The sequence below is a fragment of the Oryctolagus cuniculus genome, chromosome 8 (assembly GCF_964237555.1).
Source record: "Oryctolagus cuniculus chromosome 8, mOryCun1.1, whole genome shotgun sequence".
Lineage (NCBI taxonomy): Eukaryota > Metazoa > Chordata > Mammalia > Lagomorpha > Leporidae > Oryctolagus > Oryctolagus cuniculus.
In genome coordinates, this window is record NC_091439.1 from 6,953,114 (window position 1) to 6,973,755 (window position 20,642).

The following is a 20,642-nucleotide window of genomic DNA, read 5'->3' on the forward strand; positions in this document are numbered from 1 at the left end:
GTGCAGTGCACACATACAATAAGTATGAATCCATTAATAAAATATAATTTTCTGATAATAACAATAAAATACAAAACCCTACACAAGAATCATTGAAAAAAATATGGGTAAATATTCAGATCACAAGTGAAAAACATCATAATAAATATTTTAGACATCACAAGACTTTATTCATTAGTGATGTTGAATTAACAAATTAAAATGTAAATGAAATGGTTGGCAATCCTTTATAGAAAATTTTCCCAAGGGAAAAAAAAAAGGCTGAATAGATTTTTTTTAATGAACTCACTACCATAAATGGCCCTCAATCTACGCTCAATTGTTCAAGACAAAGTTGTTTTGTAGAACTTCTGAAAAGTCAAAGGATACTTAATTTCAGATTTCTATGACCTTTCCAGGTTTTAGAAAGGCAGGAAATTATCCAACTCACTTTATAGGACGAGTGTAACCTGATGCATACCTAGAGCATAGATGATGTGAGAAAATGATATGCTGTGCCAATGTCCACCTCTAGGCACAGACAGGCATTTTACATGACTCTCAAGTCACTGCACTTCATATTAAAGAAAGATGCTAAATGTATAGAGTACAAGATAAAACCACAACTTAATGCGTATCAAGTTAAACTGACATCCTGTGATATGATTGTTGTTCATAACCCTTATGCATGGCCTGCAGAACAGCAGTCTATCCACCCTTTACTTGTGTTGATCTTGTGATTGTAAAGTAAATTGAAAGATTGTTTTTACAAAAAAAATTTTAAAAAAAGGAAAGGAAGGGAGGAGGGGGGAGAAGAGGAGGAGGAAAATATTGTGTTCTTGGAATCGTATCTATTAAATTCATGACATCTGTTCTCTATATATTAATAAATAAAAATGTAATCACAAAAGCAACTAGAAGAACAAAAAATAATGTGCATCACAGAAAAATACAGTTTATCCCAGGAATACAAAGTAGTACACCAAGTTCGAAAATCTATGAACACAGTAGCTATGTAATATAGTAAGGAATAAATACCGTGATCATCTGCAGTGGTTTGGATATAAGTCACATGCTGGAAGTTTGGTCCAGTAATAAGGAGATGTTGAGAGGTTGTGGAACCTTTAAAATGCAGGGTCTACTGGAAGATGATTATGTCACTGGGGCACTATCCTCAGGAGGAATTAACATATTTATTGGGGGATCCAAAATAGTTTCCAAGACAGCGAATTATTAAAGGAGAACAAGCATGGTCCCTGAAGCTGGCTCCCCGTCTTGCTACGTGGTCTCTCCCGTGCTTGCTCCTGCCAGTGAAATGACATATGCCATGAGGCCCTCATGACAGGCCAAATTATTGGTGCTGCCTAATCTTAGTCTTGCAGCTTCAAAGTTGTGAGCAAAACAAATCTCTTTTCTATAAAGTACCTAGGTCATGTATGTTTATGGCAACAGGAAATGGACTAACACATCATCTGATAGTTGCAAGTTAACACAATGAGTATTTTCAGCATTTTACTTGCATAAAATTCCAAATGTTGTATTCTGACTAGATTAAATAGGGGATGGGCAATGAGTTTTTCCACCTGGGTCATGTTCCACTGTTTTTCCTAGGCCATCAGTAAGGAGCTGGATCAGAAGTGAAGCAGCTGGGACTTGAACTGGCACCCATATGGGATGCTGGCAAAAAGATAGTGGCTTAACACAACATGCAACCCCCAATGCCAGCCCCAATATTTGTATCTATTTTTTTTTTTTTTGACAGGCAGAGTGGACAGTGAGAGAGAGAGAGAAAGAGAGAAAGGTCTTCCTTTGCCGTTGGTTCACCCTCCAATGGCCACCGCGGCCAGCGTGCTGCGGCCAGCCCATCACGCTGATCCGAAGGCAGGAGCCACGTGCTTCTCCTGGTCTCCCATGGGGTGCAGGGCCCAAGCACTTGGGCCATCCTCCACTGCACTCCCGGGCCACAGCAGAGGGCTGGCCTGGAAGAGGGGCAACTGGGACAGAATCCGGCGCCCCAACCGGGACTAGAACCCCGTGTGCTGGCGCTACAAGGTGGAGGATTAGCCTATTGAGCCGCGGCACTGGCCAATATTTGTATCTTTTAACAAAGGAAGTCTACTTGTAGTTTTCTACAAATCGGAATTATTGTCACATAAATACTAGTAGAGGGGCTGGCGCTGAACCAACGGGTGGAAGATCTCTCTTTCTCTGTATCTATCTCTGCCTCTTTCTCTCTGTAACTCTGCCTTTCAAGTAAATGAATAATTTTTTTTTTTAAAATGGTAGATACATACAAGGATATTTATAGCTCGCTAGAAATGAAGTTTGTGAAAGAAATATTTTAATTAAATAAAATGTGATATATTTATATGATAGAATAATTGAGATATCTATGTGAATAGTTCTCAAAAAACTAGTTTATCATTTATGTACATTTTAAAACACCAATATTTGCATTTTTCTTTCAAAAATTTATTTTTAAAAATATAATTAAAGTTTTTTTATCATGTATGCTTCTAGGTCTAATTGCAGAAGATCAAGTAAAACAATTAGTGGTGACGATAATTTCAGATTTTATTTTTAATTTTCTAATTTAAAAAAATAAGGCAATGTGTCTATGCATTATTAATTGATAAAAATGAATAAATATAAGTAAAACAAATTGTATGAAAAGTTGAAATTATTTAATTATCACTGTTATAATATGGATAGTATCTTTTTTTCAACATTTTCTTAAATTTTTCCATGTTCATCTCTCTGTTTCTTTTTTTTAAAGATTTATTTATTTATGTGAAAGAGTTACAGGGAGAGAGAGACAGAAAGAGATCTTCCATCATTGATTCATTCCCCAAATGGCAGCACAAGCTGGGCCAGTTCGCAGCTAGGAGCCAGGAGCTTGTTCCGGGACTCCCACGTGTGTGGCAGAGCACCAGTACTTGGGCCATCTGTCACTGCTTTTCCAGGCACATTGATAGGAAGGCGGATTGGAAGTGGAGTAGTCAGGAAACCAACCAGCACCTCACATGGGATGCCTTCTTTGCAGGCAGCAGCTTAACCTGCTGTGTCACAACACAGGATCCTCTCTCTGTCATACACACACACACACACACACACACACACAATGCTTAATATTGAAAAGTAATTTTCAAAAGGAAAGTATTTTACATTGTGGGATAAAGAAGTAATAGCCAGAGATATTAGGCAAGAAAAAGAAATCAAAGAGATACAAATTGGTAAGGAGGAAGTCAAACTATTGTTATTTGCAGATGATATGATTGTGTATTTAGGTGATCTGAAAGACTCCACTAAGAGAATATTGGAACTCATAAAAGAGTTTGGAAAAGTGGAAGGATATAATTTTTTTTAAAGATTTATTTATTTATTTGAAAGTCAGAGTTACATAGAGAGAGAAGGAGAGTGAGAGAAAGAGAAAGAGGTCTTCCATCTGCTGGTTCACTCCTCAGTTGGCTGCAATGACCCAAGTCCCTGGGCTCCTGTACCTGCCTGGGAGACCCAAAGGAAGCTCCTGGCTCCTGGCTTTGAATGGGCACAGCTCTGCCATTGCTGTCAATTGGGGAGTGAACCAGAGGATGGAAGACCTCTCTCTCTCTCTGCCTCTCCTTCTCTTTCTGTATAACTCTGACTTTCAAATAAATACATTAAAAAATAATTAGAAAAGGGGAAATGTTGGTTACTCTGTTTTGATCAGTACATGTTGTGTACACGCATTGAAATATCACACTCTAGACCATAAATATGTACAATTCTTGTTAACAACTTTTTAAAATTATGAAATTTTAAGTGAAATTACTATTATATTATCATGTATTTCCAGTCTCAGAAAATTCTGAAGTCCATAAGAAAAAAAATTAAAAAAGATGGCCAGGCAGAGGAAAGAATGGGATACATACAGCTTAGAGTTGTTAAGCTTTTTAATGATGCAAGCATTCCAGAGGGTACAGAGAAAGCATACGGAAAGGAGAGAACAGAGGGTTGACCTATGGACATAGAGAAAGTTGGGATTCGGGGCCACAGTCAAAATGACAGCTCATGTACACTGACATAGGTCACCCTGATGAGACAGGACACTCTTGAGGTCCCACATCCCAGGAGGACAGAAGCTACATAGCCTATGTGAAGCACTGAGAGTTAGCCAGTATTTTGTGTTAAAACCCACAGAACTGGACAAGGTAAGTGGAGATGCAGATGGGTACGTTTTCTAACAGAATCATTTGGCATGTGGGAAAAGGGAGCTCTTCTGGCTATATAGAATGGAGGAGGTGATGAGAAGGGGTAAACAGGAGTTGTTTCTGATGTTTAGAATGACAGGGGCCCAGGAGGAGGGTGCAGTCCATTTTATGAGGTGGGGAAGAATGAGCCTGGAGTAGAAACAAGAATGCAAGTGTTTTTAAGTGAACAAACACACGAATAAATAAGTGGAACAATCTGTCGAGACAAAGATTTTCTCTATGGGCCATCTGGTTCATATCAATTAGCACACACTTATTTTATTTGATCCTTAAATAGGCATTCTCTCAAAGAGCTCCTAATGTAACCTTAATGTGAAATTGTTCCTTGCATACATAGCAATCCTGCTGGACTTGAAAAGGGGCAAAAATGTAGTGTGTCTTAGTTGCAACCCGGATACCAATGAGTTGTTATTGTACTCCGTGTGTACACATGTATCCATAAGTATATACACTAGCACATATAAAAACACACAAATATGTGAGCACAAGTGTGTGCATTTATATCACCCTAATCTCAACTTGTTGCTTTGCAGATAGAATGCAAAACAAAGTGGAGATAGATAATGTGTGTGTGTGTGTGTGTGTGTATATATATATATATTCTATCTAGATGTTAAAAACCTACACATTGGGCTTACCTTTTATAGTCCTTAAGAGGTTAATATATATTCAGTCAAATTTCAAGGACATTTCCAATAGTAAAATGATAGATCTTGAATGTAGGTTTTCCAACTTAATATTTTATTTATTATTTTTGAGTTAACATATTTTTAATTTACATTCAAGTCAAAGGCTTAATGGCTGTTACATAGAGCTCAACAAATAAAGAAATGATCAGAATAAAGCAGGAAAATAGGCAGACTATAAACAATAAATTAAATGAAAAGATGTTCAACTTCATTCACATAAATTTTAAAATAGTTACAAAATCATTAAACTATATTAGTATGAAATTCTTATCAAACGTGTGTGTCAAAGATTTAAAGCAAAGTCTGACAAACTCTCCCTGATGTAATTAAATTTCATCTAGTGGGGAAGGTGTTGTTGGGCTGTGGATTATCCATGCCTCTTCCACCAGCATCCAATATCCAAGTTCCTGTTTGAGTCCTGGCTGGTCCACTTGTGATCCAGCCTGGGAAGGCAGCAGAAGATGAATCAAGTTCATGGGTCCCTGCCGCCCATATGGGAGACCCATATGGAGTTCCATCCCCCTAGCTTCAGCCTGGCCCAGTTCTGGCCGTTACGGCCATTTGGGGAGTGAACCAGCAGATGAACTCTCTCTCTCTCTCTCTCCCTCTTTCTCTCCCTCTTTCTTTCTGTGTGTGTGTGACTTCCTCTCTGTCACTCTATCTTTCAAATAAGTAAATGTTTCTTATTTTTTACTTTAGTAGAATGCCCAGAATTATAATATTTTCAGTCAAGTATTTATCTTTAGTATTGTATTGTGTCTAAAACATAAAATATAATGCTCTAAGGATAGTTAACTATTAGGTTTTTAGTTAGAAGTGGCCTCATACATTTTAAGTAGGAGTTCTGAATATAATACATTTTTACAGAATTGGGTTTACTAGGTTTTGATTAATTGAGAACAACTATTATATTTAGTAGTAATATTATCAAATGTCAAAGGATGAGAATATAATTAAATACATTAACACCAAAGTTCTGAACATAATTTAATATGCCCTCGACTTCAGAATTAAATTTAAAATCATAGAGTTGTCCAGGATAGTCATCATGTGCATTAATTATCTTTTATTAGTATTGTACATGCATGAAATTATAAGAAAGTGAGCTCAATTTGTATAGCGTATTTAGCATATTCAGGAAATAGCTCTGCTTATTCTTTCCTTCAAAGATTCACAAGTATTTTCAGTTATTTGAATTTTTCTCTTTATAGGATGTAAATGTATAAAATATTACCCTTAAATATGTAGATCATTTTTAAAGTTTTTTAAAAAATTTTATTCATTTGAAAGGCAAAGAGATGGGGCAAGAGGGAGGAGAGGAAAAGAGAGGAGAGACAGAGATAGATTCTTTCCTCTTTTGGTTCATCCCCACCAAATGCAGACAATAGCCCTGGCTGGGCTAGCCCAAAATCAAGAGCCCAAAATTCGATGCAGGCCTCCGGTGGAGACAGCAGTGACAAGTACCTGCTGCATCCCAGGATGTGTATTAGCAAGAGGCTTGATCAGAAGTGGAGTTGGAACTTGAACTCACGATTTCCAATATAGAATGTAGGTATCCATACTACCAATATCTTAACCACCTGCCCCTAAAAAATGTTTTTAATAATACATTTGCAAAGCATCCTCACAGTCATGAAGTTGTAATTGCTACCTATATTTCAGAAGTAAGGAAACTGAGGCTCATTGATGTTAAACAATTGGCCAAAATTTACACAATGAGTAAACTGTTTGCAATTTCTTGATTCTAACTACCATAAAAGAAAGACTTCTGCATTGTCATTGAGGATTCTTAATTAGTGTTTGTTCCCATTTTAAACATAGGGTAACTGAAAATAAGAAAAATGCTTTGACAAGGTTTGCAAGGTTGTAAATGGAAAGCCTAGAACTAGAACCAAAGTACCAGTATTTCAAAGTCGAAGGTCATTGTCCCGCCTTCTTATTTAAATGTGATACTGGCTTTTGAGTTACTTTAAACCTTTAGTTTATTCTGCTATGGTACATGCTTCACCTATATTCTTTACCTGAACATTTAAATTAACTCATCTAAAAATATGAAAGCATCTAATGATGCCGGTGGCCTGCTTGGAAACTAAGGATTTTTGAATGAAAGAGCTTTTGACCATACCAATGAATGAACCAGAAAAGTGCAGCTGTGTTTAGAAAGAGACTCTATAATAGTTCAAGGCAGAATTTATTAGGTATTCCTTCTTAATGAGTTCCATATAATATTCTCTCAGTTAATAAGTTAAAGATCATCTTTGTAGCTGACAAATCTGCAGATCCTGAATTAGGCCCAGGCCAAGTGCTGGGGTTTGTTATTAAAGCAAGCAGATTCATGTACCAAGGAGATTGCCAAGAGCAGGAGAGTGTGAGGCTGTAGTCTTCAAAGAAAAGTAGAAAGGTGCTTACTACTATTAAATACCATTTTCCTCCCAATACATTTCCAACTCTAACACTTAAAGGAACTGTCTCCTGGGAACACACAGTCCATTGAACTGGGCTTTTCAAAGGCTAAAATCATTTGTGTGTTGATCTTGCTTACCATTTCACAATTTGTTATGCGCCATCCATGGGAAAAGGGGAAGCAATGCTAATTGACTAATAAAATCTGTTTGGCGAGATAATTGGTAAAGAACCTGTAGTTTGACTGAAATTCTTGCTAAACCGTGGGGGGTTTTGCCCTCCTTTTGCCGCCTCACTGTCAATGTTAATTGAACTGCAACTGCCTCAGGCTGCAGATTGGGCTTTATTGGAAATTGTTTCAGGTTCTAAGATAAAGATCAGATGTGGGTTTTGGTTAAGAAGCAAACATTAGCTAAAAAGCGTTACATCACCGGCTAAGGAAAATCAGCTTTAATGCTCTTGATTTCTTCAACGACGTTAACTAGAAATAAAGTTCAAAGAGCACGTTAAGATTTTATTTTATTGCAATGTTTCTGCCTTTTGCCTCTCATAATTTTTCTTACTTTTAGTAAACATTTAGTTTCAAAATTCCAAGAATTCTATAATTCTACCATAAAATGGCCTTTCTTTCATCATATTAAAGTAATTCTAACATTCTTCCAAACAGGTCTTTTTCTTTTGGACAAATGACTTTGTTCCATCTTATGCTTTTTAATAATAAGCATTATTTCTGCTTTGCCTTTTAGTAATTTGTATATGTAGCATATCTTTCCTCTTCACACTGTTGAGTTTATATCATCTGAGGGTGGAGGCTATGTTTTATTCACCTTTCCAGTTTTTATTTTATACATAGTTTTAACATATCTAAACATTCAATAAACACTAAATCACAATTTTTTTTTCATAGTCCACTCTGAGAAAGTTTAGGAAGAACTGTTTTGATGTGACATGGGAGATTTGAGACATTTTAAAATACTTAGGGGGGTAAAATTTTTCTTAATGTTTGAGGTAAAGAAAATTGAACTGCAATGGAACTCATAACTTTTTTATTGTTCTTGTTGACTAAGGATATAATATTGTAATATACAGTCATACAATATATGTAGAGAATGTAAAATGTATTAATGTATAAAATATCATTATAAATATACAAATATATGTAAATACAGTATAACCAAACTTGATGTCTTCTATTAATATCAAATGAAAATCTCATATTCTTACTTCAATGATGTGGCTGATGCTTTGAAAGATTCCAACCTCTTAAAGTTTAAGACTAGAATCATTTAAAAGGAGATATATTGCATAAACATATGCAATTAACATGAAATATAATTTAAATATACCTATTAGTTCTAAAGTAATATAATAATATTCTATCAAGAAAACATTGACTAAAGGCTATAAAAATAGGTTTAAAACTATTCTTAATTTAGGCCTGGTACTTTAAAATTTTATACCCAACTATTTATTTAGATTAAATTTTTCAGTACTACTGGTAAATTCAGTTGCATTGGTTACGGCTTAATGTAAATACTGCACAAGGAAAAACATTTTACTTTCATTATGCACTAGAGATTACACCATATGATTAATTCTGAATCTTTATATATATTAATTAAGAGTATTTGAGAAAATTTGACATCCAAGATTGATCCACTTAAAAGAAACAATGAAATATAAATTATTCCCTTATTTAAAAGGAAAATGTTAGAATTTAATACTTCTAAATGTAATATAAAATGGTCAAAGTCAGTTTTGATGTATTTTAAGGTGTAAGTGGAGTAATAACATGAGAAATGGTGGGTAAAACAGCTGAATAATTAATGGAGATAATTTTATATAGAAGCAGATTTTTTATTTAGCTCATTGGAAAACACAAGACGCTGAGTATATCTGAACAGGACAATGCCACAATTATTGCTCTATTTTTCAGAAATTAATGACAAATAAAACATGATCCTGGACTGCATCCTGAATAATCAATACAAAAACAAAACAAAAAATGGAACAGGCAAATTTGAATTAGGCTCTTAAATGATAGCATTTTTATCAGTTTTGTTTTATAGTAATGCATTATACTACTATGGTTACAAAGAAAAGTGTCCTCCCTTAAGGATTTTTTACTATCATTATTATTTGAAAGTCAGAGAGATAAACAGCCAGCTAGACAGAAAGTGCAACCATCTTCTGGTTCATTCTTTGCTGCCCACAATGGCTGGGCCAGGCCAGGCTGAAGTCAGGAGCTAGCAATGTAATCTGGAACTTCACATGTGTGGCAGGATCCTGCCTCCCAGGGTCTGCTTTAGGAAGCTGGGGCACTGATCTGAGACACAGACGTCTTAACAGAGTGACTTTTTTACAAAGTAAAAAACAAAGTACTTTACTGCTTGGCTATATCCCTGCCCCAGACACAGTTCTCTAAAATAAACACACACTTTAGCCTGTATAAGTTAAGGGACATCATGTCTGTGATGTTAGACACTTTGGAAGAAAATGTCTCATGCCTACAAATTAGGGGGGGGGGGCAATACAACAATATGAAAAAATACCGACATTTGGGGAATTTGGATGAAGGCTACACAAGAATTCTTTGTGATATTTTATCAACTTTATTGAAAGTCTGAAACAGTGTCAAAAGAGGTTTTATTTTATTTTTTTTTAAGAAATATGCCCACAACATAAAATAGACTAAGAGTTGACTACTATGAAAGCTTGGGCTATAATAGTGAAAACCCTCATTACCAGCTTTTGGAAGGGAAATTTTGAGAAAACTTACTAAAATTTGAAATTTCAACTTTTAGCAACTCCACTTCTGTTATCTGCCTCATGGAAATATGAGAGTATTTCAAAATGTTCATGGAAAATGAAATTACCCATTTTAGTGCAAATATGATACTCATGTATACTGCAGGTCTTCAAAAGGGCATACAAATGTATATTTGATAAAAGTGCATGGATTTCAAAATGTTTGCAAAAATATTTTTGATAATTTTTCTAAAAAGTTTTTATTTATTTGAAAGGCAGAGTGATAGAGACAGACAAAGAGAGGGCGACCCAGAGAGACATCTTCCATCTGCTGCTTCATGCCCTGAATGCCCACATTAGCCACAACTGGGTTAGGCGGAAGCCAAGAGCCAGGAATTCCACCCAGGTAGGTCTCTCACAAAGGTGGCAGGAAGTCAAGTACTTGGGCCACATACTGGTATCTCCCAGACACATTAACAGGAAGCAGGATCAGAAGAGGTGGTGGACTGATTCCAGGCAGTCTGACAGGGGATGCGGTCCCCATATGGAGGCTTAACACACTGCACCACGATGTGCATACCTAAAGATCTTAACTCATTTTTGTGCATTTTTGAAGTACTCTCTTCCATGTGTGCACAAAGCTATTTATTAAAATAATTCTTTATGTTAGGAAAAACAGCAACTTAGATTTCCATATGAATAGAAGTTAGAATAGAATAAAATAGAAGTTAGAAAGTAAGGTAGGAAGCAGGGAGCACAAGTTAGATTTATAAATATCAAATATGTCCTCATCTGAAAAAACTGCGAAGACATACTAAATAAAAACACAAAAGAAACTGTCACACTATATATGAAGTAAAATCCTATTTATGTTCAATCTCATTATGTTATCTTTTAAGTTTAAATTATATAGGATTTGGAAATTTCTAGAATAACTCTGTATAGACACAAAAACAATAGGGATCTGTGGAGAACAAGGAGAATAGTCAAAAAATCTACTGCAGCAACTTTAAATGAATATACACTAAAAACAGTATTTAATACACCAACATAATGAACGTACAATTAAAAATAAACATCACAAAATCAGTTAAGAATTAAATTGAGTTCTATGGAATCGAGATTGTAGACAAAGTAGTCTTAGCAGCTAGTATGAGCTGAAACAGGAGATGGTTGGTGTGGGAAGGAGAATCTAGAGTTCTTACATTGTGTGGGAAAGGAAGGAGGATTTAGTAAAGGTAAATGGATTAATGACGTCTTTAACAGAAATAGAAAATAAGAAAACTTACTGAATTGTGAGAAGATGATCATTTTTATTTTGAAGCAACTGAATTTGAGGTATTAGCACACCTGCCAGGTAGATACACCACAAATTTCCTAGAGATATATATTTGAAGTACAAAGACTAGAATTGCCTTGGAGTTAAGTGAATGAACCTATAAGAACAGAACTGCAAAGCATCAGTGGGCATTAATTGCACTTCCTTGTTATGATCACTGCCTAATGTTCCATTTGATGCTATGCATCCATAGTTAATCCTCACAGAGTTACTCATATTTACCTGGGTATTAAAGGTCAACTCAAGGCTATATCATCTTATACATTTATATAATGAGATTTATTTACAACATGGTATGGTTTCCATGAAACCTCTGTCTAGATCCAACTCCCTGTTGTAAATGAAATTTGCAAAAATCAAGAAAAAAGATATAAGAAACAATAAGAAAAATATTTTAAGTGACTTAAGTCCTATTTCAAGACAAATATTTTTCTTATCCCTGTTGTATTATTAAATTGTCATTGCCATACATCTTAGTCAAGTATTGAAGTCCATCAATAGGATTATTTTGTGGCATTTTAAAATTATTCAGTTGGTTATGCTTTTGCAACTAGAGGGAGCTGAAGAACTACAAAGAATTGGATTATAATCCATTTAAAAATGTTTGTTGTAAGAAACCTTTAAAAATTAAAGACTTCAATAAACTGAATAGCATTGAATTAAGTATAGAAATTTGCATAAATAATATTTTTGTAACCATTGAACTGGCCATGTAAACTCTTAGTTGTAACAAAACTCTTCAAATAATGTAAATATGGTTCTTTGGCCTTATTTTATGCCAAGACAGTTACTAATAGTTCTAACTTCAGCCATGGCTGAAATAAAAAAGGGTGCTTTGAATGTGGTATTAGAAAATGAGGGCCCCATAAAATGAGACTCAGTGCCTAATTTCCGTTTGGGACAAGATCAAAGTAAGTACATCTCAGTTGCCTAGGCTTTTAGAAGAAGGAAAATACAAGTAAAGGTGAAGTCTAACATATACTGATTTTTTTGTGTAATCATTAAATATTTTGTAATATATCCCAAAATATTAAAATAAATAAAATAACTAGTTCAGGAAATATACTTAATTTTACTTGAATAGGTAAGCATTTTAACAAGTAAAAAGTTAATATTCTTGAATGATTATGAATTATTTTCCCAAATCAAGTTACATCTAGTAATAGGGTATTTCCTTTTGGCTTCTTAAAAATGAGGTGAAATCATATATCTGTTACTGCATTCATCTAAAATCTGTATAACTTTTTAAGGCACAATATTTTGTTTACTCTGTACCAACAAATGATATCCATGAAAATATATTTAGGTTCTAACATGGATTACATTAATTTCTTCTATCCTAAATATTTAATTATGGACCTATCCTTTATTTATTTTTATCAGAAGCCAGAACTCACTAAGCATTTTTCTAAGTACAGATTTCCCTTTGTTTCAAAAATTCTTACTTTTTTTTATTAACTGGCATTTTGACAACACAGGCACACTTTAAAATGAGCTGATTTCACAAATTAATACTTTTTTGAACTTTATTTCTTCATAGAGCCCACATGATTGTAACTGATATATTCCTACTTACAAAGTTTAAACAAAATGTCATACAACTTTGCTTAATCTGTGATACTAACATCTAAAACTATACAGGAATAAGAGAGCTCTCTGAAAGTTACAAGGAAGGACATCCGAAATACTACATACACTAGAATGGCGACCATAGCAGGCTTGAGCGTGCATATTGTTTCATTATTAGGATTATCTGGAGTATTGCAGTTTACACGAACTGAAGAGAACTGTTTGGATTTATATTATGCAGTATCTTTATCCTTCTTTATTCCTAAAGCAATCTATTTGCTATACATATATACATTTTTATTAGAGCACAGACATTACAAGATCATGCTGCCATTCAGTTAAGATGCCACGTGGATATTACAATCAAATGGCATCCAAAATGCAATATATTGCTATGAAAATGCAGATGTTTTCACTGATTGGCATTTATGAATGAGGCAGGTCACAATGATGTGAGATTTTATCTCCTACAAATGGATTTATCATAAATATATAGACCAATATATAACATTGAAGAACAAGAAGCAGAAGGGGAACAAGGCTCTGGCATAGAGGTCGATTCGCTTTGCTGCTGTGGGAATCACAGGCTTGGCAGGGGGAGGTTTCTTGGTGTTCTTTGCCTGAGATTTTCCAAGTCCATTGTTGACTTCAATGGGTTTTCCATAGCAGTCATAATTGGATAATTCAAAATCTCTTGGTAAGCTTCCAACAATGCTGAAGTCATTAGATCTCAGATCAGACTTTGAAGTACAAACCTTTTTGCATCTGGTCTCGCCAACCTGAGAATAAAAATGAAAGATAAAATGTTTTTAGAATTTTTCCACTTATAAATTGCATCTCCTCAAAAGGTTATTTTAAAACCCAGTAGTTTCCACAAGAGGCTATTTGTTTATATCATAAAGAACTAACAGAGATAATAGCTGATCAGATTTTTGTCAGATTGCCTAAACATTTATGGCTCTAAAATGTTGCCTAAATAACAAAGCCTTTGTCATGGAAGAAGTTTTTGGTTGATTATTTTATGCCAAGAAATCAGGCTACCAGACATGTAGAGATATCCGTTGAAAGATCGGTAAGTAAATGTTCATCCTTGCTCCTGTATTTAACCAAGACACAGACAATATTACTAACAAGTATAGAATGCAGAAATCTTCTGAAAGCCCTACGCTTTGACTTTCCTACAGATTCTGTTTCCAAATAAAGTGGTTTGCAAATGACTGAGGCATTTATCCATGATACATTTATCCATGATACAAACTGTGTCATTAAACCACATCTATCAATAAGAAATAAAGATAAGCACAATCAAAACCACAAGTTTATCAGTGTAAAGGTGTTCCCAACTTCTTCGCTAAAGTTGAATTAACCAACTGCACTCAGAGCATACAAAGACATCATATTTACTTCAGCTAGTTCATACCCTGCTCAGATTATTCAATTCATTTCTGAATCACTAAATTTGAATTAATTCCTCTTAATACACAAAATAATTAGCTCACACTGAATTATCTTTAGCAACCAGCAGTGCCCTGAGAAAGATTAGTGGTGTAGTGTAACTCCCAGGGCCTTAGGGTAGCAGGGAGGTGAGCTCTTGAGTCCACTGCCCAATTTCCCCATAGTTTTTACAGCCGAATTTTGTAATTCACCTTCAATATTGACATTTACCAAGTTTTTACTGTGGAAGGAAATGCCTTTGTTGTGTACTGTTACTATATTTATTTTTTTTGCTTTTTAAATACAACATACGCATTGACTAGTTCTGTAGATTGTTAATATTGACTAGACTACTACTGGGTAAAAAGAATGCATTATTTTGCCTAATGTAACAAATAAAACACATTATTCCCCCGCAGGATTTTGATACCAGCAGATTCTCATATTTGAACAAACATTGTTAGATATTTCCTTGGCAAGAGCTAGAGAGTGCTCAGAAGTGGATAGCAAAAATACCCGATATACTGAGTGAAATAGCAATTTAAAATGCATCTGTACACTCTTCTGTAATTACACACTTGGATTATTTCCATTTCTTTCTAATTATGTACAAATATTGGCACTATGTTTCTAAAGCCAGTATACAAGTATTGGTTTTATAATTATATGCTGCATGCTACAAATATGAAGATATACTATATATCTAGTATAATCCTATTGGGAAATAATTTTTAAAGATGTTTATAAAACTATAAAAAGTATAAAAATATGATGATAATGAGGAATGGGGATTGAAAAGCAGGAAGTTCATCCACATGAAAACTTCTTACTTAAAAACAATGTGAATTACCAATGTATTGACTTATTTAGAGGAAGTTCTTTATGAAATAGTCCAAACATTAACATAGTCCCATGAGGTTTGATAACATTTTGTTTTAAATGAGAATTCTGATCCCCACCACCAGTCCATTTTTCAAAAGTAACACTACGATTTGCCAAATGTGAGAGCTCATTTGAGCCTAAGAGAACTACACCAACATGTGGATGGCAAGAACACAGGTTTCAGTCCATATCAATGTGTACAACTTGTCTAGCAAAATGTCTAGCAAAAAACAGGGATGGGAAACAGAGTAAGAAAGAGAACAAGGGTAGAAACTAAAATCTAAATTATTTAAATTTGACTTCAGAAAACACACACACACACACACCCCCCTCTCCATTCTCTACGTCAATTAAATGATCCAAACTGAATTTGCGAGACTACCTTCATCAAATCTACCGCCCAGTCTCCACCACCACCTGTGCGAACATACACATCATACACATGCATCTTCTCTTCATGGTTCCTGACAGCAAATTGTTTTAAAGCTCATGTTTTCCAGTGCCATGTGGGGAATATGTCAGTATCCACCTGCATCAGTGAACTTTTGTAATCAGTAAATCACTAACTTGAGAATAAGAATTAAAAATACCAGACACAAAGACTAATAGAACAAAACAGAGAACCCAGAGTAAGCCATGTGTCTACACCCAGCTGATCTTTGACAAAGTGCTAAAAAGATGCATTGGAGAAAGGACAGTCTTTTCAATAAACGCTGGGAATTTATTAAATTTAATAAATGCTGGGAGATGGGAAACTGGATATCTACCTGCTGAAGAGTGAAATTTTACCATACTCCTTCATCTCAAGTGGACAAAGACCTAAAGACTAAGGCATGAAAATGTGAAGTCACTATAAGAAAACATAAGTGAAACTTGTCAGGACATTGGAATGGGCACAGATTTTTGGATTAGATCCCAAAAGCACAAGAATAAAAATTAAAAATAGATAAATGAACATTCATCAAACTTAAAAGCTTCTGCACAGCAAATAAAACAGTCAACACAATGAGCAAACTACCTACAGAGTGAGAGAATACTGAAAGACTATACCTCTGAAAAGAAATTAATAACCAGAAAATATGAGGAACTCAAACAACTAAATAGCAAAATCCCCCTAAATTACGTAATTTAAAAATGAGCAGATCTAAATGGACATTTTTCAAAGGAAGACATACAAATAGATGAGAGGTATATGGGAAAAAGTTCAGTGTCATTTATCACCAGAGAAATGCAAATCAAAACTCAATGAGAGTCAATCACACTCCTGTTAGATTGGCTACTATTAAAAGATAGAAGATAATAAGTACTGGTAAGGATGTGGAGAAAAGAGAATCCTTTGACACTGTTGATGGAGATGTAAATTAATAGAGCCATTGTGGGACACAGTATGAGTGTTCTTCAAAATACTGAAAACGGAACTTCCATATAATCCAGCAAAGAAAATGAAATCAGCCTGTTAAAGCCATTTGCACTCTCATGTTTGTTCTAGCACTACTCATCACAGTACAATAACAGAAACATAAGTGCCCAGAACTAATGAATGGATAGAGAAATGGTGACACTGTACACAACAGAATGCTACTCAGCCATTAAAATGGAAGAAATCCTATCATTTGTGACACAGATGGAATAGGGGTAATTAGGATATAAAATAAGCCAGACATAAAAATACAAGTATAACCTGATCTCATTCATATGTAGAATCTAACAAAGTTACAGAAGGCTATAATGGTGAGTTTTTAAAAAAAAGTTGAAAGAGTGCAGTCTCGGGGAAGAGTTAGGGAGAAAACAGCAGAGGAAACTCTACATAAATTGGAGGAACACAGTAGCCCTACGTGGAGGGTGAAGACACGCACAACTTAGGACCCCACCAGCCAAGAGCCTTTTCACCAGCATTGGATAGCAAGGTGTGACCAGACTGAAGCAGCCCAAGCAACTGGCAAAAAAAATTGCAGGATAGCTAGCGAGAATACAGCTGGGAGCCCCGTGGGGGAGAGTAACCTGCCAAACTAGAGGAGAAAAAAAACAAAACAAAGAAAAACATGTTTTCTTTCTCCCTGTTCATCCTGCAAAAGGCATCCTGTAACAAGCTTACAGAGAGCAGGTGCCATTTTGGACATACATAACAGCTGTGCCAGCTCACATCCACACCCAGCAACCAGCCAAGCAGAGACTCCTGAGTATGGTGGAGAGAATATACAGGGGGCTGGATACTCGTGACTATGGGAGGCTTGTGTACTGGGACTGTGAAAACATTGAGGCTCTGTGGGAGCACTCATGGCGTGGCTGGGATTTTGGGCAGTCACAGTGGGAGGCTCCATATGATCAGGGCTCCTAGGTTACCTGGTGAGAGACATTACTGGGGAAGCTGAGCTTATACTGAGGCCTGAAAAGATCCTTTGTGTGGTCCTGGTGGCAGAGAGGACCAGACAAATAATATGCTCACTGGGGCTAGTGCCCAAGCACTGTTCTCCTTCTAGGAGAAGAGCTCAGCTGAGTCTGCACCAACAGACAAGAGGAAACTTCCCCTCTGATAAAAAAAAAATTTACCAGGCCAAACTTGAGTGTGTCACCTCAGATATGCCCTTCACTCTGGAGTACTGAACACAGCTCCCTGATCACTCCCACCACACACCTCTAGGTATTCCCTGAAAGCAGAAACTCCACTAATCCAATCAGAGTCGAAAGAGAAAAGCCACCACAGCAAAAAATCAAAGAAACCAACGAGTATCCCCACAAATGCCAAATAACAAATGCACCAATCCAAGAAACAAGAACAAGGGAGACAACATGACACTTCCAAAAGAACACAACACCTCAGTACTAGATTGTGAAGATGATGAGACTGAAGAAATTCCAGAAATGGAATTTAAAAAATTGAACATAGAATTACTTAGAAGTAATCAAAGTAAATGAATGAACTAATGAAATCCATATATGACAAGAAGAAAATTTTTCTCATGAAGTTGAGATCTTAAAGAGAAATCAAAATGAAATCTTGGAAATGAAGAATTCAACAGAACAAATAAAAAATGCAGGGGAAGCCATAACAACAGAATTGGTGAAGCAGACGAAAGAATATCTGACTTATAAGACAAAGCACAGGAAATTATACAGTCAGACCAAACACAAGAAATTAGAAAACTAAAATCATGGTTGTGAATCTACAGGATACTATCAAATGACCCAACATATGGGTTCTAGGAGTCCCTGAAGGCATAGAAAAAGAAAATGTTAGAAGGCCCTTTTAGTGAAATAATTACAGGAATTTTCCCCAATTTGGAGAAAGAAAGGGGCATCCAAGTGCAGGAAGTAAACAAAAAACTCCTAATAGACATGACCAGAAAAGATCTTCACCACAATGCATTGTAATCAAACTCTCCAGAGTAAAACATAAAGAAAAGATTCTAAAATATGCACAAGAGAAACACCAGATTACTTTCAGAGGATCTCCAATTAGACTCACAGTGGACTTATCAGAAACCTTACAGGCTAGGAGAGAAAGGCGAAATATAGCCCAAGTCTTAAGAGGAAAAAAAAACCTGTCAATCCAGATACTATACACTGCAAAGCTCTCATTTATGAATGAAGGTGAAATAAAGACCTTCCATGACAAACAGAAACTGAAAGAATTTGTCACCACCCATCCAGCCCTGCAGAAGATGCTTAAGGATGTGCTGCACACAGAAACATGACAAAAACATGGTCATCACTACAGAAGAAGGTCAAGGAAGGAAAACTCCCAGTAAAAGCACAAAGGAAATCCAAAGTAAAAAATAGGAATATTCATGGAAAACTGTCAGGGCAAAGCCGTTACTTATCAACAGTCCCCTTGAATGTAAATGGCCTTAACTCTCCAGTTAAAAGACACAGACTGGCTGAATAGATTAAAAAACAAAACATCTATTTGTTGCCTGCAAGAAACACATCTCACCAACAAAGATGTACACGACTGAAAGTGAAAGGATGGAAAGATATTCCACACTGACAGAAACCAAAAAAGAGCTGGTGTAGCCATCCTAATATCAGGCAAAATAGACATTAACACAAAAACTGTTAAAAGAGACAAAGAAGGACACTATGTAATGATTAAGGGATCAAATCAACAGGAAGATGTGAGTATTATAAATGTATATGCACCTAATTACAGGGCACTTGGCTATTTAAAAGAAATGTCAATGGACCTAAAGGGAGAAATATATTCCACTACCATAGTTACAGGGGATTTCAATACCCCACTCTCAGCAATGGACAGATCAACCAGACAGAAAATCACCAACGAAACAGAAGATTTCATTGACACTATGGACTAAATGGACCTAACAGATATCTATGGAACATTTCACCCCACATTGGCAGAATACACACTCTTCTTGTTAGTGCATTGAACTTTTTTCTAGGATAGGCCATATGCTAGGCTACAAAGCAAGTCTCCGCAAATTCAAAACAATCGAAAATCATACCATGCATCTTCTCTGATCACAATGGAATGAAGTTGGAAATAAATAAACCAATAACCTCTAGATCATATACAAACACATGGAGACTGAACAACTTGGTCTTGAATGAACAGTGGGTCACAGAAGAAATCAAGAAAGAATTCAAGAAATGTCTGGAAATGAAGATGACAACATATCATATCAAAACTTATGGGATATAGCAAAAGTTGTGCTAAGAGACAAGTTTATAGCAACTGGAACCTACATGAAGAAACTGGAAAGGTAGCAAATACATGATCCATAAATGCATCTCAAGGAACTAGAAAAACAACAAACCAAACCAAAAACTAGTAGGAGAAAAGAAATAATTATTTCTTTGGAGAAGAAATAAAATTGAAACAAAAAAATCAGTGAAGTGACGAGCTGGTTTTTTGAAAAAGTAAATAAAATTGACAAACCATTGACCAACTAACCTAAAAAAGAAGAACAAATCAATAAATTCATGACAAAAAATGAAATGTAACAATAGACACCACAGAAATAAAAAAAAATCAGGAATTACTACAAAAAGCTGTATGCCAACAAGTTAGGAAATCTAGAAGAAATGGATACATTCCTAGAAACATAAAACCTACCAAAATTGAGTCATGAACAGACATTGAACCTAAACAAACCAATAACTAAGATGGAAGTCGAATCAGTAATAAAAACCCTTCCAAAAAAGAAAAGTCCAGGACTGAATGGCTTCACTGCTTAATTCTACCAGATATTTAAAAAACTAATTCCAATTCTTCTGAGTCTATTCAAAATAATTGAAGGGAAGTAACCCTTCCAAACTCTTTTTATAAAGCCTGCATCACCTTAATACCTAAACCTGAAAAAAATGCAACAGAGATAGAGAACTATAGAC

General features: G+C 35.4%; 1 protein-coding gene across 3 annotated transcripts in view; it reads right to left on the reverse strand.

Annotated features, from left to right (window-relative positions):
* Positions 1–9,965: 9,965 nt before the first annotated feature.
* GLRB (glycine receptor beta) overlaps positions 9,966–20,642 on the reverse strand; it is a 126,981-nt gene continuing 116,304 nt past the window's right edge. For all 3 annotated transcript variants that reach the window (XM_051819910.2, XM_070047177.1, XM_051819912.2), the window contains one exon: positions 9,966–13,756. In XM_051819910.2, coding sequence (XP_051675870.1) covers positions 13,460–13,756 — 297 coding nt within the window. In that variant the 3' untranslated portion in view covers positions 9,966–13,459. The remainder of the gene's footprint in view (positions 13,757–20,642) is intronic.